The 25616-nt window shown below is 40.5% G+C and overlaps 1 protein-coding gene across 3 annotated transcripts in view; it reads right to left on the minus strand.

Moving 5' to 3' along the window:
• hace1 (HECT domain and ankyrin repeat containing E3 ubiquitin protein ligase 1) overlaps window positions 1-25616 on the minus strand; it is a 105462-nt gene that overhangs the window by 73005 nt on the left and 6841 nt on the right. For 2 of the 3 annotated variants that reach the window (XM_073056474.1, XM_073056476.1), the window contains exons 2-6: window positions 18076-18150; window positions 7554-7881; window positions 4558-4612; window positions 3582-3671; window positions 3011-3115 (exon numbers count right to left, since the gene is read on the minus strand). In XM_073056474.1, the coding sequence (XP_072912575.1) occupies window positions 3011-3115; window positions 3582-3671; window positions 4558-4612; window positions 7554-7632 (329 nt within the window). In that variant the 5' untranslated portion in view covers window positions 7633-7881; window positions 18076-18150. Of the gene's footprint in view, window positions 1-3010; window positions 3116-3581; window positions 3672-4557; window positions 4613-7553; window positions 7901-18075; window positions 18151-25616 lie in introns of those variants that run through there. The other variant, XM_073056475.1, reaches the window with a different exon arrangement.

The following is a 25616-nucleotide window of genomic DNA, read 5'->3' on the forward strand; positions in this document are numbered from 1 at the left end:
CTAGTGGTGTATATAGACCACCATCATTATCATCGGCGCATGTCCTACCGCAATGTATGGAAGATAACCAATGTCCAGAAACTCAATACCACGTCCACAAGAGCAAATCAGAAGTGACAGGAGACCTACCATCTTTTACCACAAGGCCTTCACTGCATCGGCAAGGCACACATCAAGAGTTTAAAGGGATACTCTCCAGTTGCCTGCATGAGAGCAGGACTGATAACTGTCTAGAAAGTGAAGCATTTGTAGATAGAACACATTGTGAACATCTCATCATCGACAAAAGTATTCGGTCCTACAATGGACCGCAAAAGCTGCAAGGCAGCAGGGCCAGATGGCATCCCAGGGCAAGTCCTCAAAGTGTGTGCAGAACAGCTGGCTGGTGTGTAGTGCCCTCCTGTCCATCATTGTCCCTATACCTAAGAAAACCAAGGTAGCATGCCTGAATGATTGGCACCCTGTCACACTCATCTCCATTATAAGCAAATGCTTTGAGAGGCTGGTCAAAGACTACGTTTGCAGATTGCTACCACCCACACTAGATCCCCTACAATTCACCTACCGAAGAAACTGCTGTACCGACGATGCCATAGCCACAGCACTACACACCATCCTCACTCACCTAGAGAAGAGGGATGCATATGTTAGAATACTGTTTCTGGACTACAGCTCAGCATTCAACAACATAATTCCTTCCAGATTTAACTCAGAGAGTTAAGCTCAGAGACCTCTGTCTTGTGCAGCTGGCTCTTGGACTCCCTAATGGATCGCCAATGGGTGGTAAGGGTGGGCTCCCTCACATGTCCCTCTGACCCTCATCATAGGTGCCCCCCAGCATTGTATCCTGAGTCCCCTCCTCTACTTCCTTTACACCCACAACTGTGCTGAACACACAGATCCAATCTGCTGATCAAATTTGCAGATGACACAATATTGATTGGCCTTATTTCTAGCAGCGACGAGACACTCTGACACAGTGGTGTCAAGATAACAACCTCTCCCTCAATGTCCAAAAAACAGAAGAGCTGATCGTAGATTACGGAAAGAATGGAGACAGGCTCACACCAATCAACATCCATGGGACTGCAGTTGAAAGGGTGAGTAGTTTTGAGTTCCTTGGTATACACTTCACCGAAGATCTCACCCGGAATGTGCACATCTCTGCCACCTCAGACGATTGAAGAAGTTCAGAGTGGGCCCCCAAGTCCTCAAGATCTTCTACAGGAGCACCACTGAGAGCATCCTGGCTGGCTGTATCACCACTGGTTTGGGAACTGCACCAACCTTGATCGCGGGGCACTGCAGAGAGTAGTACAGACAGCCCAGGGCATCTGTGGATGTGAACTTCCCTCCACTGAGGACATTTACAGCAAAAGACGCATAAAGTAGTTCTGGAAGATCATCAGGGACACCAGTCAACCCAACCATAAACCGCTTCAACCACTTCTGTCTGACAAACGGTACCACAGAATTAAAGCCAGGACCAACACGCTACAGGACAGCTTCTTTCTACGTGCCATTAGAATTATAAATTGACATGTCTATACTTGCCTAGGTTTTTATAACAGTATCTCCCGAACACTAGAATACTACAGCACAGTACAGGCCCCTCAGCCCTCGATGCTGTGCCGACCCATATATTCCTTAAAAGTACTAAACGCACACTACCCCATAACCCTCTATTTTTCTTTCATCCATGTGCCTGTCCAAGAGGCTCTTAAATACCCCTAATGCTTTAGCCTCCACCACCATCCCTGGCAAGTCATTCCAGGCACCCACAAACCTCTGTGTAAAAAACTTGCCCCTGATGTCTCCCCTAAACGTCCCTCCCTTAACTTTGTACGCATGCCCTCTGGTGTTTGCTATTCATGCCCTGGAAAACAGGAACTGGCTGTCCACCCTACCTATGCCTCTTATAATCTTGCAGACCTCTATCAAGTCCTCTCTCATCACATAACACTTGAAAATTTCTCCCCAAACTGCATAGCACACTGATTTGGAAATTATGGTAGGGTTAAAATCCTGCAGCTCCCTACCCAAGAACAGTATAGAAATACCTTCACCAGAAGGGCTCCTTTGCTTCAAGGCAGCTTACTATCACCTTCACAGGTCCGATCAACACTGCCCAGATCCAAAAATTGAAAAAAAAGTAACAAAATCTTAACAAATGAAGCAATCCATGTCTGCTGGCGGCAAGACAATGGGCTGAGAGGTGATAAGTAATCTATGATATGTGGCAGGCAATGACTATTACGATAAAAATCTAACCACTTATCTTGATATCATATGGCATTACCATCACTGAAACACTCCATCAACGAGAATCTCAGCTGGGCCAGCTACAAAATACAATGGACACAAGAGTATCCAGTGGCAAGTGATTTGCTCCTCACTCCATGCACATAAATTCAGCATGCAATGGAACACTCTATGTCTGGAGGAGTGTAGCTCCAACAACTGTCAAGAATCTCAATACACAATACTCAATACAGTGTCAAGACACATAAGCCTGTTTCATTGGCATTAAGTGTATTTCAAACATTCATCACCCCACCACTGACGTACTGTGGCATTATCTATAAAAATGTACTACACTCTACTTCTCAAATCTGCACTTTGACCAGTGCAGGATCCTCTCCAATTCTTCAACCACCCTGACATTTTCCCATTCTTTCACAATTGTTGGATAGCTGATTTCCATTGCATAGGAGAACCTCCATTATAAGGACAAGGATTGTTTAAGATGGTGCTCATCACTAACTACAAAGGACAAACACATAAATACACTGGTGGTGACATTTGGATTACAAAAAAAAATTAAATCCATTGCTATACAGGTAAAATGCCACATTGCTGGCATAATTTGATTGCTTAACCAATAATTAATACGTACTTCTACTTAACAATTCTTAATATTTCATTATATTTCAAATAAACTCTTAATAAAAGATACCAGGTGAAAAAACACTGATGTTTTAAAAGACCTTAAAAGCCTCAGCATACTCACCCATTCCGAGCTGCTAGGTGAAGGGGAGTGCATCCAGAAATATCCTGGTAGTTTGGATTTGCACCTTTCTTCAGAAGCAGAATAAGGCATTCAACAGAGCCACAACTGAGGTGTAAAGAAAACAGTCATTATTAGGCATGATTACTTTTATTTTATCACTGGAATTTTATTCTAGTAGTTCATAATGCCAACTTACAGATTTCATGAAAAGAAAAATATCGCGAGATAAGTCACAACACTTTCACTTTTAGAGGTATAATAAATTACAGTTAAGTAGAATGGACCACAACATTCTTGCTGTTCCCACCACCTTCATTTAAAATACCCATTAACAGTCCAGGCCGAAAGGCAGCCAGATAATTTTCCATGCAAAGTGGTTTGGAGTACATTTTGTCCAATTTAGCCAACTTTAGTTCCACCAAAATTGACAATAGCTATGGAAAAGATTGATTTGAACCAATTCTATGTGCAGCCCTGTAATCTAGCATAACTGTGAAACACTTTAATGGAAGACAAAATGATGTAATAAAGTAATAGCAAGGTAAATCATAAAAATAGCAAACTATCTTACTTTGCAGCAATATGCAACAGGCTTCTCTTGACACGACCAAAAGCATAATTAACATCAAATTTTGAATTTGTCAACAATTCTGAAACGGACCTTAAAAAGAAACAATATAACACAACATTACAAATGGTTTCAATGATATGCACAAAACTATGATAGAAGATTTCCATAATAACAGCAAATAATACAACTTTTTTTTTAAACTTCTCCAGGGAATCTCATTAGCCTTCACAAATAATAAAGAACATTGCTTAAATTAGTGGCAATGCACACAAAGGAACTCAACAAGCCAAGCAGCATCTGTGAGGGAAATGGAAAGTCAGTATTTCTAGTCAAGACCCCTTATCAGGACTGCTTAAATTAGTTAGGTCTCCTTGTCCAATTACATAGGAAAACGAATTATTGCAAGAGTTATAATAGCCCAGAATTATCATGAAAGAACTTCAACTTAAACCAAAATCAGGGAGAGAAATAGTTAAATAGCAGCTATACAATATCACAACACAACCATACCCATAGCCTCTGAAACACAGATTAATTTTAGCCTCCCACATACTCGATGAAGTGAAATGAAAGTTACTCAGACTTGGTCCATTGTACTTCCAGCCATCTGCATGACTCCCTCCAAAATATGAACCTGAGGTAGTTTGCTGGGACAGAATAAGGAGTCGTTTACATTGCATTTACTCACACTGTTCCTGATACTCAAAATACACAATACATGCAAGAAAAGTAATCTCCCAATGGCACTACCAGGACAATTACCATGACAACAATTTTTAATTTTGATTTAACAGGCTCTCATGAAAAAAATGACATTAACAGTAAAAGGTCCAATTACTTTAATCTTCATAAAATATGTAAACATGTTTTATCCTTGAAGGTGTTAAATTTTGATTCTATTGGAATATTATCATCACGCAATCTCCCCTTCCATTTAGTCTCAAATAATTGAAATGTATTGGACTACAAAGCTCACCTGTGCTGATCAGCCATTACCATAGGCATCAACGTATAAACTGCAGTTTCATTATCTACAAGCACAAAATACCTGTTGTTACTTCAGCTAAAAGAAATGCTGCTACAATAATACATTAAGACATCTTCTCTTTACACAGAGATGTTGATTTTTTCATATTTTCATTTCTATATTTCCCCCATCCTTATTTTCTTATGGAATTTGAAATAAATGTTTGTAGTAACACAAGTTTATGTAATTAAGTTTAAGCACCAGGATTCCTAACTTTTGTTCTTTCAGCTAAATAATAAAGACGAACTAGCTTAAGTCCCTTTATAAGAAGAGAAATACATTCAATTTTCCACTTCAATTATATCTGCTCTAGAGTACATTAGCAGAGTATGGGGCAAGTGCATTTACTGCAACAGAACAGACATGCCTAAACTGTATTCACTCATACCACACCACTCCGGATTTAGGAGTCTTGAATGCAATGCCTTAAGAAACCAAAGCACAATTAAGAATTAAAACTTCACACCATGACCAAATCCCATTGCAAAGCTTTCACACTGTAAACTGCCTAAAGATATAACTTTCTCCTAATGAGTACAATGCAAAGTTCAAAAGCAGATTCTGCAAGATAGAAAAGCATATGTATTTGACTGTCCTCATTCACTGAGTAGGCAAAACAAAGTGTGGTCAGCATCATTCCAGTATAGTAGGTATCAGCTGTTGTAACAGTATAATTTCACTAACTTGGGATGGAGGCAATTTTAGAGCCTAATACTTAATCCACTCCAATACTTAATCCACTCCTGTCATTTCCCTCACAGGAAGCTCCTCAATCACTCTCATTCCCAAAGTCTGCATGCTTCGCTTAATCTATCATGAAGCAACTCCTATCTCACTTCATATATTTTCTGCAGCCAGCTCAATGTAGGGCATCTGACATTCCACTTGCCACTCTGCCATTTTGATCTAGTATTACTTTAGACAATTAATTCACATTTCAACATGAATCTTAAAATAAAAGATGAGATTTTTTGGGTATTCTGATATTTGAGTTTAAATAGCAAGTAAGATAACTACATTTAAGGGCTGTGTTTAGATTTTTGCTTGGACCACAACTGTGCAGGTGGAAGAAGCTGATATGTGATTTCTTTAGATTTAATTGAAGTTGATGAGTATTGGAGCAGATGTTACACCATCACAATCAGGGTAATGTCTGCTAACTCTCCCATTCCTGGTTATCAATCTGGATAAAGCCAGCAGAATAAGCCATGGCATTGCAGTGGAATTTCCCTCTGCATTCTTCAAGAGCAGTTTTCCCATTAAGTGTCTGGAACATTTGTACCACATAAGTTCCAGGCAATGACATTTCCAAATTTATGACCCCACTTTGATATGTAGTGTCATCCCATCACCCCATTCCCACCATCGATATTCTGGGGATCACCATTGAACAGAAGTACAACTCAACCAACCACAAAATCATAGCTACAAGAACATTTCAGTGACTCAGCTTCAGACATCCCAGGGCCATTCCACCATCTGCATGGTGCATGGATGAGTGCAGAACCAAGGACTTCAAGGTTCTCAATGGCACCTCATGAACCTTCCTAAACTTTCAATTCCTCCAACACTATCACTATTTGTAATACTAACAAAATACACTGTAGTTACTGTATTTGCCCAGATGACTCCAACATGCCTCCCAAATTCACAAGCTCCACCACTAAGGGCTACGACTGCAATTGCATGGGAACTTCCAGGTTGTACACAAGCACAGCTATAAAATATATTGCTGGTCCTTTATCAAACGATCCAAATCCTGGAACTGCAGACCACTATTACAACACTTGAATTACATAGAATGCAAAATTGCCTAAGAAGTGAACAATATAACAGGCTGCTTGACAATTTGGATTTCAATTTGTCATTTTGCTTAAAGTAAGACAAAATAACTCAACCAAAACAGGCTGTAGAACATAACATATCTGACACTACTTTTGGTGGATACGAGTTTGGTGTTGAAAAACAGGTTAGGGCTCCACTCTCCTCTTACCCCCCCCCCCACCCCATTACCCCAGAGGTCAACCACTTTCTTCTCCCACCAGCACCCTGGGGAAGCCCCAATGTTCTCTCTAAGGTGCACACACATCTATTGCTACTAGCGCACAAAGGAATTTAAACTGTGCACAAAAGGTTGTCACCCTCAACCTCGTTGCCATGCAAGTATGTTTCGTGATCATAAACAATCACATTTCCTTTTCCAGTTTCTCATGCGGGCGGTGCTGACAACGTGGAGTTTGTGATGGTTTGTCTGCAGGCACTCAAACAGGCTTATTTATAATGTTTTTATTGAAGAAATTATTCAGTGCCCACGTTGCTGTCACTGGGCAAAAAAATTGCACAGCGCAAGATTTTTGCACACACTGGTCATTACAAATTAGAAAGAACATTGGTCAGGCCCTCCCCACCACCCTGGGGTCAACCCCACCCTCTCCGCTCGCCACACTAGGGATCAGGCATCCTATCCTCTTTCCCCTGCACCGAACTGTCAATCAGACCCACCTTTCCATTGCTCCCCACACCTGGGAGATCAGGCCACCTCTTTAATCTTCCCCCACCGCCCTGGGAGTCGGGTAGGGTCAGGACAACCCCCCCCCCCCATCATCACACTGGGAATGGGGGGGGGGGGTCAGACATCTCTTCAGTTCCCCCAATACCCCAGGTGTCAGACCGCTACTCCTTTTCACCCACCAGCCCGGGGATAAAGCCCACTCTCCCCTTTTCCCCACCACCCCGGGGTCCAAGCTGCCTCTCCTCTTTCCCCACCACAACGGGGATCAGGCACCTTTCTTCCCAGCCCCCTTCCCAGTACCCACTACCGTGGAGTCGGAATGCCCGCTGCCCGCCCTGACCACTGTGATGGTCAGATCCCACACCTCCTCCTCCTCCACTGCTCGAGGGTTCATACCACCCGCCTCCCCTTGCGGGTACAGCACACTCCGTACCTTCGGGAAGCTCCACGGTCCGAGCCCGCCTCAAAGAACGGGTCAGCCGATTCAGCTGCTCCATCGCCCGCTCCATCATCTGCCGACGTAGCAAGTGGAAGAAAGTACGGCCCGAACCCCGGCCTTCCACCCTCCGATTAGGACCGCATCACCCGGCTCACGTTCAAACCACAAGCCGAACCCCAGGCCGTTCGTAACGCGTCGACATAGCACTTCCACCTCCTCCGCACACGCCATTGGCTACAGCTCCGACGCGGATCCGTGCGTAGCACTGGGTTGTTTTGGGACTTGTAGTTTTCAGTAGTCTTCAATGAACGATGGGAGTTCGCTAAAAAGTCAAGTCACTTTTATTGTCACTTCGACCATAACTACTATGTACAGTGCATAGTACAAATGAGAAAACGTTTTTCAGGACCATGGTGTTACATGACACAGTACAAAAACTAGACTGAACTACGTTAAAAAAGCCCCCAAAAAAACCCAACTACGCTAGACTACAGACCTACCCAGGACTGCATAAAGTGCACAAAACAGTGCAGGCAATACCATAAATAATAAACAGGACAATAGGGCAGTAAGGTGTTAGTCCAGGCTCTGGGAATTGAGGAGTCTCATAGCTTGGGGGAAGAAACTGTTACATAGTCTAGTCGTGAGAGCCCAAATGCTTCGGTGCCTTTTCCCGGGAGGGAGAAGAGTTTATATGAGGGGTGCGTGGGGTCCTTCATAATGCTGTTTGCTTTGTGGATGCAGCGTGTAGTGTAGATGCTGTTGGTTTCAATACTTGACTCTAAATCTCCGATTATCTTCTTTTGATTTGAGGTAATCAGAATCAACCATGCAAATTCTACGTGTGTGCAAATTTATAATGAGCTATGTCCAACACCCATACACTCAACATTACCTTTCTACAAGTTTCAGCTCTTCCTCACCAATTGTGCACCGTCTCATTCATCCAACAACACAGTTCCTGGAGAGCAAACTAAAATATGTCCATTCATTTTTTCAAATCCTCTAATGGTGCTGCCTTTCACAGTCTCTCATTCACTCCTACAACCCAATAAAATTTCTGTACTCTGTGAAAACCTCCACATTCTTCCGATTTCTGAATGGACATTGAACCCATGAACTCGACCCCACCACCTTTTTATTTTTATTTTTTGCACTGCTTCTTTAATTTAACTATTATATTCTCATCCCTTATGGGTGATGTATATGTGTATTCTTCCCTCAATCCCAGGTCCTCTACCGGAGGTATGGCAGCCTCAGAGTTCTGCGCAATATCCTTCCTGTTCCTAGCAGTGCGCTCTTCTGGACTGAGATCTCAGATGCTCTTCCTGTGATTTGTTGGAGCCATCCTCCCTATCCAGGTGTCACACTCCAAGTGCTCCTATCACCACCAGGATTATTCTGGCTTTAACCTCCACATCCCCCCATCTGCACTTTCAAGCCCTGGTATTTCTCCAGCTTCTCATATTCTTTCTTCCTGATATTACCATCATTCAGGATTGCCTCATCCATTACGAATGCTCTCTTCTGTTCCTTGTCCAGTACTACCATGTCTGGTTGATTGGCCAGTACCTGCTTATCAGTCTGTATTTGGAAGCCCCACATGATCTTAGCTTTCTCATTCTCCATTTACGTTCACGGGTGTTTCCCATTTTGACTTGGGAGTGTCCAATCCATATTCAGAGCAGATGTTCCTGTACATAATTCCTGCATCTTGGCTGTGCCATTCAGTGTATGCTGTTTTTGCCTGCATTTTGCATCCTGCTGCTACGTGCTGGATGGTTTCAGAAGATTCTTTGCACAGTCTGCATCTTGGGTCTTGTCTAGTTTGACAGACCTCGTTTCTATTGCTCTTGTGCTCAGCGCCTGTTCTTGTGCAGCCGGGAGCAGCACCTCTGTGCCAGGTCCAGCCATTTCTTAGGTCCGCCTCCTCTGAGAACTGGCGATGGTACATCCCGTGCAGTGGCTTGTCCTGCCATGGCCTCTGGTCCTCTGGCTCTGCTTCACCCACTTCTATTTCATATGCACTGCCTGCTGTCTGAGGTATTCTCCAAGCAGGTCCTCCTTCGGGGCCATCTTCCTGACATACTCATAGATGTTTCGCTTTCCTTCCTGGACTATGGCCTTGACACTTCCAAGTCCCCATCCTCCTTTATTCCAGTGGGTGTACAGTCACTCAACTTTGGACTTTGGATGGAATCCTCCATGTAAGAGTTTCCGGGTCTCATATCAACGGCTTCTGGTTCTTTACTTGGCCAGCAAACTATTGTGGCTTTTTATCTGATGACTGGTTGGGCAAAAATGTGTTGATGGCTCTGATCTTGTTCTTCCCATTCAGCTGGCTTTTTGAGGCATGTCTCACATTTTGGAGGTACATGGATGTTGTGTCCTCATCGTGGCTTCATATGCCTGCCAGATACCTAGGCATTTGTAGATGTCCTGTACATCTGGCATGTGGTCTTCAGGTAACTCAAATCCTTCAGTCTTGACAGGTTTACCTCTTTTCATGACTGTCCAGCTGCACTTTTCCAGTCCAAATGACATCCTGATATCTCACCTGTACACCCTTGTCAGGTGGATTAGTGAATCAATGTCTCATTTCTGGCATGCAGCTTGATGTCATCCATGTACATGAGGTGGCTGATGGTCTTTCCACTCCTGAACCTGTACCCATGTCCATTCTTTGAGATGAACTGGCTGAGGGGGTTCAAGCCCATGCAGAACTGCAGTGGGGATAATGAACCACCCTGGTATATTCCACATTTGATGGACACTTGTGCCATTGGCTTTGAGTTAACTTCTAGCACTGTCATCCAACAGCCCACCAAGTTCTTGATGAAGGTCCTTAGTGTCTTGTTGACCATGCGTGGGGCATTAAGTTGTACGCTTTCTGGTGGTCGATCCAGGCTGTGCTTATGTATATACCCACTGTAGTTCACATTTTTTCTATTATCATATATTGCATTGTACCTATACTAGGAAATATTTTAGATAGTCTCTCCTTTGTTAAGTAATAACGGTGTACAATTTTAAATTGAATTAAACAATGGTTGGCACATACAGAAGAATTTACGTTTTTCAAAACTCGAAGCCAACCTTCATTAACAAAGATCATATTAAGTTCTCTCTCCCAATCTTGTTTAATCTTTAGTGATAAGTTCTCTTTTTGGAACAAAAATATATTATAAATTCTACTAATGGAACCTTTAACTAAGGGATTCAATTTCAAAATGGTATCCAACAAATCAGATTCTTGTAAATATGGAAACTTAGGTAAATGTTGTTGTAAAAAATGCCTAACCTGAAAATATTGCAAAAATGTGTATGAGCGAGAGAATATTTGTTAATTAACTCCTCAAAAGTCATCAATCGACCATCACAAAATAAAGCTGTAAAAGAATGAATTCCTTTATTTTTCCATAGAAGAAAAATGGGGTCAGTTGTTGAAGGTTTAAATGAGAAGTTTCGATATAAAAAACTAGATAACTTAAATTGTTTAAAATTTTAAAAATTATGAAACTGAACCCAAATCCATAGGGATTGTTTAATAACTGGATAGAGATTTAAATTTGGAATTTTAGAGAGCTGTAAAGGTAATGGAGCTATTTTGTCACATATGTTCTGGTCATGTTCTGCATTAAAATCATTCTGGAAATCTTTATTTTCTACAATCTCTAAAGCGTTGAAAATTAATTTACAACCCTTAGTCAAAATTAATTTTGACTGTTCTATTTGGAATAGTTCCACATCATATTCAGGGTATCTCATTTTCAGATCAACATGTAATCCCATTTGTTACACTACTGGCAAGAAGGGCCAGTAGTTAAAATGTAAAGATATTTCTTCCCCTACATTAATTGAATGGTTTTGTCAAGTGATGTTATGTCTTAGTTTGGAAAAAGTTAGTAGAATTTTTGATACTCGATTTGATTTTGAGAGAAGATGGGGTTCTTTTTCCAAATATTATCACTTAATTTGAATTAAGTTATATGGTATCCTTCCAATTTTATTTTTTTTATAAATACGAAATGGCGGTTGATGACTTTTTTTTATTTATTTAGATGATGGTCAAATGTATTGCTCCAGGGGGTTGATTCCTAATGGGTGTGTTTTTTTGTAGTTAGTGGGTTTTTTCCCCTAGTTAGATGGGGTTCTTTTTTTTCCTTCTTTTTCCTATATATAATTTTTTTTTCCATTTTTATATTTTAAGATCAGTTTTTTTCTTCAGCTTTATTAATTGCATACATATTAATCTGTTGAAATTTTGTATCATTTTATAGCTGTTGAAGATTATATATCAATAAAAAGATTCTAAAAATAAAAATATATTGCATTGTACTGCTGCCACAAAGTTAACATATTTCAGGACATATGTCAATAATATTAAATCTGATTCTGATTCTGCTAATGTATTGACCAGAAGTGAAATATTCTGAAATATTATATGTTATTTTTTATTTTTGTTTAAATTAACATGAACATAGAACAATACAGTGCATGACAGGCCCCTCGGCCCACAATGTTGTGTGGAACCAATTAAACCAATGACTCCTAATTAATCTAATTCCTCTTCCCCACACATTGACCATATCCTTCTCTTCCTCACATAGCTGTGTACCTTAAACACTTCTATGTATCTGCCTCTCTCAGCACCCCTGGGAGTGCATTTCAGAAGCCACTACTCTCCGTGTATCAACTGCCATTCTAGAGAAAACAGCCTCAGAATGTCCAACCTCACCTCATAGCATAAGATCAATTCATTACAACAGTCATTGAAGTTGTTTAAGGTAAAATAATAACATAATGCAGAACAAAGGGTTACAGTTACAGAGAAAATGCAGTGCAATTAAAGGGTAAAGCACAAGGTCATAATGTGGCAGAGTCTGTGGAGAGGAGGTTGGTTTTCGCAAAGTGCTGAGCTGTGTCAGGCATTTTTTGCACTCTACAGGCAGGACAAATAGATGAGCAGTTGGTATACACATAGATGAGTCTGTAGTGAGTCTGTGAGGAAGGGCAAGCAGATGATGCGACAAAATTGCAGTCAGTGGGATGAGGTGAAGTGTAACATGGGGGCAAAATCAAAAAGGGTGATGAATCCAGGACTGAAGGTGTCATATTTGAATGCAGTATCCAAGGACACACTTTTTCTCAAAAGGACAGGAAGGTAGGAAGAGAGGGTGGGGTGGTTCTGTTAGTAAAACATGTTTTCATAACCTTAGAAAGAGGTGACATCTTGTGTAGAATCCTTGTGTGTAGAGTTGAGAAAATGCAAGTGTGAAAGACATTGATAGTGTGATATACAGGCCTCTGAACAGTAGCCAGGATGTGGGCTACAAGTTACAAAAGGAGAAAGAAAATGCATGTAAAAAGGGCAATGTTACGACAGTGATGGTGATCTCAATATGCAGGTAAACTGGGAAAATCAACGCCTATGAGATGGCTTTTTAGACCAGCTTATGGTTGAGCCCTCAAAGAGAAAGGTAAGTTTCGATAATTAAGGAAACAGTAACAGGGCATTTGGATAAACATAGCTTAATAGGACAAAGTCAGCATGGCTTTACAAAAGGGAAGTCATGTTTGACAAATTTGTTGGAGTTCTTTGAGGACATAACATATAGGGTAGATAAAGGGGAACCAGTGGATGTGGTGTATTTGGACTTCCAAAAGGCATTTGACAAGGTGCCACACCAAAGATTATTACTTAAAGTAAAAAATCATGGGATTGGGGATAATCTTCTGGCATGGGTGGAGGATTGGCTTTCTAACAGAAAACAGAGAGTTGGGATGAATGGTTTATTCTCAGACTGGCAGTTGGTGACTAGTGGTGTTCCGCAGGGGTCGGTGTTGGGACCCCAACTCTTACAGTATAAGAATCCGAATCAGAATCAGGTTTAATATCACTGGCATATGTCATGAAATTTGTTGGTATGTGGCAGCGGTACATTGCAAAACATAATAAAAACTGTAAGTTACATTAAGAAGTATGTATATTTTTAAAAATTAAATTAAATAATAAGCAGTACAAAAAAACAAAGTAGTGAGGTAGTGTTCATGGGTTCAATGTCCATTCAGAAATCTGATGGCCGAGAGGAAGAAGCTATTCCTGAATCATTGAGCGCATGCCTTCAGGTTCCTGGACCTCCATCTTAATGATAGCAATGAGAAGAGGGAAATTCCTGGGTGATAGAGGTCCTAATGATCGATGCCTTTTTGAAGCATTATCTCTTGAAGATGTCCTGGATGCTGACAAGGTTATTGCCATGATGGAGCTGACAGCGTTTACAACTTTCTGCAGCTTTTTTCAATCATGAGCAGTGCCCCCCCCCCCCATTCTAGACAGTTATGCAGCCAGTTAGAATGCTCTCTACAGAGCATCTATAGAAATTTGCAAGTGTCTTTGGGTATATGCCAAATCTTGTCAAACTCCTAATGAAATATAGCTACCGTCAAGCCTTATTTGTTACTGCATCAATATGTTGGGCCCAGGGTAGATTTTAGATTTTCAAAGATGCTGACACCCAGAAACTTGAGATTGCTCACTTTTTCCTCTTCTGATATTACACAGGGGCATTGAGAGCGGACCCAAGTGTAGGACACAGACACAGAGGTAGTTATAAACAAAACAGTGTTTATTGATAGTTACTAGGGAGGCCAGGCAGCGAGGTCAAAATGTCAACATGGACATAAACGTTGGATAACAAACCGGTAAAACCTGGACTAGGACTTGAACTTGGTACCTGGACTTGAATTTGCCTTAGACTCAACTTGGACTAGGAATCTGGACTCAGACTCGACTTGGACGCGGATTCGGATCCATCACTCCACTCTTTAAGAATGGAGGGAGGCCGAAGAAAGGGAATTATAGGCCAGTTAGCATGACTTCAGTGGCTGGAAAGTTGTTATTAAGGATGAGGTTTTAGAGTGCTTTGAAGTACATGATAAAATAAGCCAAAGTCAGCATGGTTTCCTTAAGGTGAAATCTTGCCTGATAAATCTGCTGGAATTCTTTGAGGAAACAACAATCAGGATAGACAAAGGAATGTCAGTGGATGCTGTTTACTTGAATTTTCAGAAAGCCTTTGACAAGGTGGCACACATGAGGCAGTTTAACAAGATAAGTGCCCATAGTATTACAAAAAAGAGACTAGCATAGATAGGATATTGGCTGACTGGCTGGAGGCAAAGTGGGGGAATAAGGGTGGTCTTTTCTATTCGGCTGTTCGGTGGTGTTTCTCGGTGGTCGGTGTTGGGACAACTTCTTTTCATGTTATATATCAATGATATGGATGACGTAATTGATGGCTTTGTGGCCAAGTTTTCAGACAATATGAAGATAGGTGGTGAAGATAGACTGGCACTGTTGAGTAAGCGGGGAGTCTGCAGAACTTGGACAGGCAAAGAAGTGGCAGATGGATTATAGTGTAGGGAAGTTTATGGTCATGCACTTTGTTAGAAGCAATAAAGGTGCAGACTATTTTCTAAATGGGGAGAATATTCAAACATCCAAGGTGTAAAAGGATGTGGGAGTCCTCATGCAGGATTCCCTAAAGGTTAATTTGCAGGTTGAGTCAGTGGTGAGGAAGTCATATGCAATGTAAGTATTCATTTTGAGAGGACTAAAATATAAAAGCAAAGCTGTAATGCTGAGGCTTTATAAGGCACTGGTGAGGTTTCACTTACGTGAGCAGTTTCAGTTCCCTTATTTAAGAAAGGATTTGCTGACATCGGAGAGGGTTCTGAGTATTTTCATGAGAATGATTCTGGAAATAAAAAGCTTATTGTATGAGGAACAATTGATGGCTCTAGGCCTTTTCTTGCTGGAATTTAGAAGAATGGGGGGCAGGGATCACATTGTAACCCATTGAATATTGAAAGGCCTGTATAGAGTGGTTGTAGTGGTGAGTCTAGGACCAGATGACATTGCCTTAGAGTAGCAGGATATCCATTTATAATAGAGATGACAGGGAATGTTTTTTGCCAGAGGGTAGGGAATCTGTGGAATTCATTGCCACAGATGGCTGTAGAGGCCAAGGCATTGGATATATCTAAAGTGGTTCTTGATTAATCAGGCATTAAAGATTATGGAAAGAAGGCAGGAGAATAGAATTGAGGGGGATAATAAATCAGCAATCATAGAATGGCAAGGCAGACTGTCTGGGCTGAATGGTCTAATTCTGCTCCTATATTTTATGGTCTAACAGTTGCAATACCAAACCATGATGCTTTCAGTGGGGTATAAATAAAAATTGTTGAGAGTCAAAGGGGATAGGCCAGATTTCTTTATCCTCCTAAGGAAGCTGAGGCACTGCTGAGCTTTCATGACCATGCCATCTACAGTACGTGGTTGGACCATGGCAATGTTCACTCTTAGGAATCTGAAACTTACAACCTTTTCAACTCAGCACCATGGATGTGAACAGGAGCGTGTGCTCTGCCAACACCCCTCCCCCCGCCCCACTTCCTGGAGTAAATGAAAAACTTGTTTGTTTTGTAGACATTGATGGAATGATTGTCAATGACCCCACATCACTGAGCTCCCATTCTTTTTTATGTACTCTAAGACATCTTTATTTAATTTAAGGCAACTATGGTGGCAGCATCTTCAATGTTGTGGATTAAGTTAGAGAAGAATCTGGCCACACAGTTGTGAATGCACAGGATCTGATGACATAGCTCTGTGCGGCACAAGAGATGAGAATAATTGTTTTGGAGGTGTTGCTGCCTATACATGCTTAGTGTGCTCTGTTAGTCAGCAGCTCAAAGTTCTAGTTGCAAAAGGAAGTGTCATCTCCCAAGTCTAAAAGTACAAAGATGAGTTTAATTTTGATCATCACACCATAGGAAAGGTTTGATCACATTGGAAAAGGTGCAGAGGATATATGAGGATGTTGCCTGGGCTGGAAGATTAGAGATATCATTTATTTATTGAGATACAGTGCAGAGTAGGGCCTTCTGACCCTTCGAGCCATGCCACCCAGCAAATCCCCAATTTAATGCTAGCCTAAATACGAGACAATTTACATTAAATCCCCAATTTAATGCTAGCCTAAATACGGGACAATTTACATTAAATCCCCAATTTAATGCTAGCCTAAATACGGGGCAATTTACATTAAATCCCCAATTTAATGCTAGCCTAAATACGGGACAATTTACATTAAATCCCCAATTTAATGCTAGCCTAAATACAGGACAACTTACATTAAATCCCCAATTTAATGCTAGCCTAAATACGGGACAACTTACATTAAATCCCCAATTTAATGCTAGCCTAAACACGGGACAATATTCAATAGGTTGAGATTATTTTCTTTTGAACAGAAGAAATTGAGAGGAAACTTGAATGGGGTGCATGAAATTGTTACCTGATTCAGCTCTTAAGTAAATAAGAAGAATATATTTCCCTTATCATGGAGGTAATTTTAAAAAAAGGAGGCGTAAATTCTAGAATTGACTGACTTTAATTCAGGTTTTCAGCATCTCAATCAGATTATTGAACATTCTTACCAAGTGATTTGAAATTTGCTAATTGGGGTAACAAGATTTTTACAGTTTTCTAAAAGGCCTTAAAGTCATTAGCTAAAATGATGTTATTCAGTTACAAAGAATTCAATTCAGATATTAAAAAATGTTTTAGCAAAACGCCCAAATAAAAATTCAAACATCTTAATTTCACTTTCTGAAGCTAGATACTTATGCAGATGACTACATATTTTATTTCATATCCAGCTTTTTAATCTTTCATGGTTTTCCCTCTACCAACGCTACTAAAATCCTGGCATTCCTAGTGTTTAGCATTCCACAAATGGGCGGAGGTGCTTTCAGCTGCCTTGACCCCAGCTCCATAATCAGAATCAGGTTTATTATCCATGACATATGTTGTGAAACTTCTTGTTTTGCAGCAGCAGTACACTGCAAGACATAAAAATTACTGTAAGTTACAAAAATTAAAAAGAGCATGAGAGGAATAATGCAGTCCTGTTCATGGACCATTCAGAAATCTGATGGCGGGGGAAGAAGCTTTTCCTAGAATGTTAAGTGTATGACTTTAGGCTCCTGTAGATCTGCCCCAATTGTAGTAATGAGAAGAGGCTCCTTTCAATACTATTCATTGGAGTCTCTATACCAGCAGATGTTTCAACTATTCAGCACCACCATACATCTGTAGAAATCTGTGTCTCTTTCTCCTCCAAGATGCTCCCCTGGCCACCAAATCTAAATCAGCTTAATATCAAACCTTGTTTTAGATTAGAGCTGTCAAGTGGCTTGGACACTGCATCAATATTAAACAGAGTTGTTGTTGCAAAGAAATTTACATTTCATTACATCATCTTATCAGTTTTCATGCAACCACTTTGAACGTGCATTATCTCCAGGCACATCCATGGGAGAGGAGTTCAGTTTCCTTTTGGAGTGCATGGCAGCTTGCAGCCATAAACATCTGACTGAAAGCTCAGTTTCCTCCAGTAAAGCTTCCAGTCAAGGATGTTTACAGCAGCATATACTGTCAACCTACTTGAGTAGCCGCTGCTTTCTCTTCATGCAATATGTCATGCCAGCCAGCAGGAATAACCAGGAGGTTCAATGTGGCCTGAACAAAACAGAAAAAAACATTAAAAATCAACCAATTGGGTATTTACTGCCCAGGCCACAACTAGAGCACAAAGCAAAAATGCAGCTTAACTCGGGAAGACAACATGCAGTATGGTCAGCAAGTTTATATGGCTATGAAGGCTAAGCCATTACATATATTTAAAGTGGAGGTTGATGGGTTCTTGATTAGCAAGAGCATCAAGCGTTATGGAGAGAGGTTAAGAAAATGGGGTTGATAGAGATAATATATCAGCCATGTGCATAGGGCAGAGAGGCACAATGGGCTGATTGGCCTAATTCTGCTCCTATGTCTAATGATCCTATTATAAATATTCAAATTAAAATACTCTTGGAACTTGGTGGTACTAAAGATTAATTATATTGATTCCTTGGCCCATTTATACCATGGGCCTCCACAGTAGCACAGCAGTTATCATGACACAACTACGGCTTGGGTGTTCTTAAGTTTGGAACTCAATTCCAGCACCAATCTGTAAGGGGTCTCTGTACATCCTTGCCCTGGACTGTTTGGGTTTTCCCCAAGTGCTCCATTTTCCTTCAACTGTCTAAAGATGTACCAGTTAGATTAATTGGTCAATATAAGTTATCCCATGATTAGGTGAGGGTTAATTGGGGTTGTGGGGTTGCTGGAGTGGCAGGGCTCAAAGGGCCTACTCTGTGTTGTATTGCTGAACAAAATAAATAAGCACTGAAGAAGAGTCAGGGAATACTACGTGATTAATACTCCAACATACCTTGACTTCTGTCACAACTGCAGACCAGTTAATTTTAAGTAGTTGTTGGTGTAATCTGGTTTTGTACAGCACAGTGGCAGAAAAGAAAATCCCGGGTATTCCATACAAATTGCGCAGTCTGCAATACTGCAGCATCCATCGACATTGTCTTTCTGATAGGTATCATTCTTTTTCCAATTACAAGTCCACCCTTTTAGCCTTCTACATTATTTGGTTCAAAGGACCAAGTTTTAAAATTTCTTCTTGCAAAATGTTTAATAAATTCAAAGATGATTCATCCTTCGTCTTCAGCCCTTTACCTTATCGACCTATTACCTCACAGCTTCTCACCATGCCCCTCCCTCATTCACCTGCCTTCCCCCTTCACCTATCAACTTCCAGCTTGTACACCTTCCCCTCCCCTCACCTTGTCATTCTGCACTTTTCCCCTTCTTTTCCAGTCCCGATGAATAGTCTTGGCCCAAAATGTCGACTGTTTATTCCTCTCCAAAGATGCTGCCTGATCTGCTGAGTTCCTCCAGCATTTTGTGTGTGTTACTTCTGACTTCCAGCATTTGCAATATCTCTTGTGATAATGACTTGTGGCGTCGTATTTCTTCCCTGCCAGTCAAAACCTAGACCTAAAATCAAAACTTTAAAAACTGCTCCTTGAAACTCAGGAGGCATGAAACTGCTTTTTTAAAAAAGTGAAAGAACCAGTCACTGGAGTCCAGTTCATGATTCAAACAGGATTGTTGAGCAGCAGTTCAATTCCTGCAACAAAACATACTTTGCTGAAGCAACAGAGAATTAAGAGACTAAATTTCCTAAAACTAGGTGGAGCAGATGTACAATTCAGGAATTGTCTAACATTGATTGTGTGCTATCAAAGATTCCTGGCAACCCACATATTTTCATTGGCCCAGTCAGTAGCAGAACAAAGCAGGGCTTCATTTCAGCAAAGCAATCCAGCATTCCAAGAATGTTTTAACACTTGGCATGCTAAACAAGGTTTGAAGAGGTTAGGCAATATAGTTTGAGATCTATAACACAAGGTGACTTAACTCTAAGTACTGCAAGTTGTAAAACATGAAGATTTATTTGCTTGTGAATAATTGGAAAGTCGACAAAAATATGAAAGATCAAAGTAGTTCAGAAACTAAATTTTAAGATATTTTGTTAAAATATGACAATGTTCCTTCAGTAGATAATTCATTACAACAGATGCATCAAATAGATCAAAGTCAGACGAGGCCATTAGAAAAACAAGATAACGTTGTTCATTGCTTATTGCTGAACTTGTCATCGCCTTGAAAGGAGGATTCAAAGGTATTCACTGAACAACAATTGTCTGCTTTATTCCTATTATTGAAATCTATTCTTCTCAAGTCTGGTGCTCAAATTCTGGAAGCACTAAGGCAGCGCCTATCATGATATACCCACCCACTGCTAACAATACAAATAAGAAAGACACCTTTAAGATTGCTTTTCTATTTGTTTAAATCTGTCACAGCATTTTTTGCAAGCCAAAGTGTCGCCATATTTCATATTATGACATCCTTTGATTCATCAAATCCACACCAGCTCACAGAGCAACTCTGCTACCCTAAGAAACCCATGCTCTCTCAACAACCCAACAACACCTGCCACCCACCTGCATCAGGGGGATACTCAAGAGTGGCTCATTGATCTGCCAGCATGCCCGTGGGGTATGGGAGGAAAAGTACACATTTACATGGAAAATGTACAGTAGACAAAGGGACAGCAACAGAGCTCTGATTGAACCTGGGGAAGGAGAACTATGAGCTAACAGCACTATCTGTTATGCCCCAGTGGCACCCCCAATTACTCCAAGTTCTATGTTTCTTAATTCTGCTCACTAATTATTTTACTGAGGGAGCATATCAAAAGCCTTCTAAAGGTGCAAAGACATAATGTGCATTGGTCCAACATCCATTCTACAAGTTACATTTTCAGAAAAAGACAAGACATTTTTAAAGTAAGATTTTTCTTTCATTAGCCTATGCTGACTTTATTCTATGCATTAATACGCTGAGAGTTCTGTCATTGTATTTTTCAAAGTAATCCCCATTTTTCCTCCCTCCTTTCAATATGGAAAGCTTACATTTTACACCCTCCATTGTATCAGAACTGCTCCAGAATTTAAAGAATATTGGAAGACACTTGATATTTAGAAAAAATGTATTTGGTATGCTTGCCACCATAAGCCAAGGCATTGTGTATAAGAGTTGGATGGTCATGTTGCATTGAATGAGTACATTGATTAGATGGCAGTTGGAGTTTTTGCATGATTCTGGTCAACACACTATAGAAAAAATATGGCTGTAAAGCTAAATCTGCAGGAGAGATTCACCAAAGTGTTGCCGGGAATGGAAAGCTGGAGTTGTAACATGAGATTGGATTGGCTGATTGTGTTCTCATTGGAACGTGGGAAGTTCAGGAATGACCAATAGGGAAAGGCTGTACTGGTGTATTGAGGCAATGATGAAATTCATTATTCAATGTCTATCCTTCATTGGGAACTGACTCCCAAATAAGTGGGAAGTCATCAGCGTTTTCTAGAGGAGTCCCTCTCTGTACCTTTATTGTCAGAGGGAGCTTCTCTACAATAAAGACAAACTTAAAAGTGTTTAGCTTTATGGATACTAAATAAAATGTCCACCCTACATTAACTGTGTTGTGCATAAAGATCTGCTTTGCATTAAGGAAAATCAAGGTGAGGGTTTTTTACATTTTATTTCGAAATATAGCATGGATGACATTTGACACTAGTCTGTACTGGGACTGGGTCTATGGTATATCCTTTGTTAGGATCACAGCTCACATACCATCATATAGCAAAATGAAAATTCAGAAAAAATCCAAGTGTAGACAAATTTGGGGGTTCCTCAGAGTCCCACTTTGGTTGACAGTCATTGGCTTTCTCCAAGATTAAAATATAATGTGTGACACTAATATTTCTTCTGTAGTTTTCACATGATGAATATCATATTCATTTTGCTTCGTATCTTGAAGATGGTCACATTTAATAATGTCCAATATCCCCTGGCATATCCTCCTTTTCCAAGATAAGGGAAACAAGGCTGTGAATTCATGCCAGATGCTCCAAATTTTAGAACTCAGCAGGAATATCATTTGCTCTGTAGGCATCGCTGCTTTTCAGCTGAAAAGTAGATTCCAAACATTTGTTAAGGTAGTAGCAAGATAGGATTTAATCATATGAGGTGGAGTCAAGGACACTCAAAAACATGGACTCAGTAGATGGATCTTCAAAATATTCCTTCTAGGGGCTGAAGACCACCTCTCTGTCCTTGATAAACTCATGACTATTCTCTCAGTGAGATGGACTATTAAATGTTTAGGGCTGCAGATGGACTGAGAGCCAAAGAACTTGCCTGTGTCATGGTTGTCAGTGAGTTGTTGGACCTCCTCCACAAGTTCCACCTATTATCTGTCCTTTGTTACAAGTTTTCTGGAGGTACTTTGCTTTAGGTAGCTGTGGAGCTCTTATGTTGCCATTGCAAGGCATGGTAGATTTTCCAAATGAATATATGTGTAAGCAAATATAGGAACAGGATTAGGCCTTTCAGCCCATCACACTCTGGAGACTGGTCTGTTTGCCGTATAATAGCTACTTTCCCACCTCCATGTAGAAATCTTTCAAGCCCTTGCTTGTCAAGAATGTATCTACTGCTGTTTTAAAATTATTGAAAAGCTTTACATTCACAATATTTGAAGCAAAACAGTTGCAGTGTCCCAAGACCTTTTGACAAATCATGTTGCCTTATCTTTCTGAAATGGGAGATGATTTATTCTTAAGTAGTGATCCATGGTCACATCCTTTCCAGGTCCACCCTGTTGAGACCTTTTAGAAACTTAAGCTTCAAACATCCTTTCTCAGTCTTCTGTATGCCAGCAGGTACAGATCAAACCCTTTCCCAAATTCGAAGTACGTATTCCAGTTATTAGTATATATTTTTTCTCAACTGCTTCCAATACTACTGCTCCTTCCTTAAGGAGAGTAATAGTGTGAAAACTACTCCAGATATGGTTTCATCAAGCCTTACATAACCTCTCTTTAGTATTTAATTTAGCTTGCAATAAAGAACACTATTTTCTTTCCAATTTACTTGCAGCTGCATACCAGCCTTTTGAGAATTATGTACGAGGACATTCAGATCTCTCTGTGCCTCAGAGGTCTGCAATCTCCCAAGAACATCTTGTGCTTGCACAATTAGCTCTCCCAAATCCACATTGTTATTAACCCAGTCCTTTTTTTTTTGATCAAGGAGGCAAGAGTCTCTTCATGACTGTGAATTATAGTGGACTTCAGGGCAGGTCACTTTGAAGCTAGGGTTAGTTGGGGGTGGACAGATTGTCTGTGATACACTGTTTGAGTAGATCTTTCTTTGCAGGGCCTTTAGCACTTTGGCATTGATTTTCTTTTATCAGCATTTATGGTCAATTCAGTAAGTGTTGGCATTTGTCACTTCAGACATGCTTCACTCACTCATTTGGATGATGACATGATGCAAGAGGTGCTGATGATAAGGGCTCTAAGTATATTGTTAGGTGAAAGAGGCCAATGCAGTTAGTCATCCCTTTGCTTCCTTGCCAACCATACCTTTTCAAGCTCGATGTCATTTCTGACTCTGAGAAGATTAATCGGCCTCTGTTTGTCTCAGGGCCAAGGATTACTCAAGAATTGAGTTTATACACAATAGGTCATAGTGAGCTGGTTTCACAACAGAACATGTTGGAGGGTGATAGGGCATAAATAGAAAAGAAGAAAAATTGATGCTGGAAAACTGAAATAAAGAATGAAAATGTTGGGAGATATTCAGCAGGTTGAATCTTTGGAAAGCTGTTGAGATTCCTGAAGCAGGATTTCCAACAGTTCCTTTTCCACTGCAGATACAGTTCAAGCCACTGTGTTTCCGCAGCAGACTGTTTCTTGCTCTGTGCAGATTTAGTGTTACAAGACCATGACCTTTCATGGTTACATTAACTCTGGTTTTCCCCTTTCTCTTTCGAAACTGCCTGACCTGCTAAGCAGCTGAGAGGAAGCTATACGACTCTACATTAGAATTGAATAATACACTATCGAAACAACCCTCAGTCTCTCAAATTTCACACCGACTATCAAGCACCCACTAACTAATTACATTCAATTATCCACTAGTGATGTGGTGTCATGACAACAATCTTTTTCTTAATGTCAACAAAACAAGAGAGTTGGTCATTGACTTCATGAATGGGGCTGGGACGTACACTTCCATGTACATCAACAGTGCTGAGGTTAAGAAGATTGAGAGCTTCAAGCTCCTGGGAGTGAATATCACCACTTTTATTTGTGAATCACATGCTCTGGAAAAAAAACTAGGAAAAATTGTAAGGCAGGAAAAACAAAATAATTTAAAACTTTTAGTAGTTCAAAAGTATTCAATCCCCTTTACTCAGTACCTCTTGCAGCTATTGCAGCCAGTAGCATTTTTAGAAAAGTCTCCATTAGCTTTCCATAACGTGATGACACCCATTTCACCTGCAAAATTGCTCAAGCTGTGCCAGGCTAGTAGGGGAGCAGCGGTGAACAGTAATCTTGAGATCTTGTCAGAAATGTATGATCAGGTTAAGACTCTGACTGGGCCACTTGGGACATAAATTTTCTTCATCTGAAACCACTCCATGGCTGCTCTAGCAGTGTGCTTTGGGTTCTTGTCCCACTGCTAGATGAACTTCCTCCCCAGTTTAAGCATTCTGGCAGAGGCTAGCAAGTTTTTAATCTGGGATCTCTCTGTATTTAGCAGCATTCATCTTCCCCTCAATCGTGACCAGATTTCTAGTCCCTGCTGCTGAAAAGTATCCCCATAGCACGATGCTACCTTCACCATACTTTACAGTAGGGATGATGTAACCTGGCTGGTGGATAGTGTTAGATTTACGCCACACCGACCACTTAACGTTGAGAACAGAAAGTTCCACTGTAGTCTCATAAGACCTTCTTTGACATCTTTATAGTATCTTCTAAGAGATGCTTTGCAAAGTCTTTACAGGCAAGGATATGCTTTATTTTAGCTGGGGCTTCTTCCTTGCCACTCTTCCATAAATATCCTTCCTGTGCAAGGCTTTAGGGACTGCAGAGGCATCAACTTCATCTCCAGTTCCAGTCAGTGACTACTACAGCTCATTCAGTGTGACTATTGGCATCACAGTAGCCCTCTATTCTTCTCCAGCTTAAGCTTAGAGGAGCATCCTGACCTAGGTTGTGCAGCTGAGGTTTCATATTTTCTCTACTTTTTCACAATGGACTGCATTGAGCTCTGTGATATGTTCACTGCCTTGAGACGGTCTTGTACCATTCCCCAGATCTGTGCTTCTCTATTATCATTACCATGTCTTGTCTTAGATATTCTTTCATTTTGGTTTGGTCTGTTGAAAATCTACCATTCATTGAAAATAGGTGATTCTCCAATTTTCTACATCAACAAATTGAATGACTTGGTAAGATAATATATAGTATTGCACCTGAGGAAAGTTAGGAATTACAAAGGAGATGAATACTTTTTCAGCCTCTTAATTTTGGTTTATTATTTTTTAGTAAATTGTTGACAGGTTTTTGAATTTTTCTTTTGATTTAGCATGATGGGCAATGTTTTGTAGATTACTTCAAAAATCTTACTTCAATATTTTAAATTCAAAAAATGAATCA

The sequence above is a fragment of the Hemitrygon akajei genome, chromosome 9, assembly GCF_048418815.1.
Source record: "Hemitrygon akajei chromosome 9, sHemAka1.3, whole genome shotgun sequence".
NCBI classification, from domain to species: domain Eukaryota; kingdom Metazoa; phylum Chordata; class Chondrichthyes; order Myliobatiformes; family Dasyatidae; genus Hemitrygon; species Hemitrygon akajei.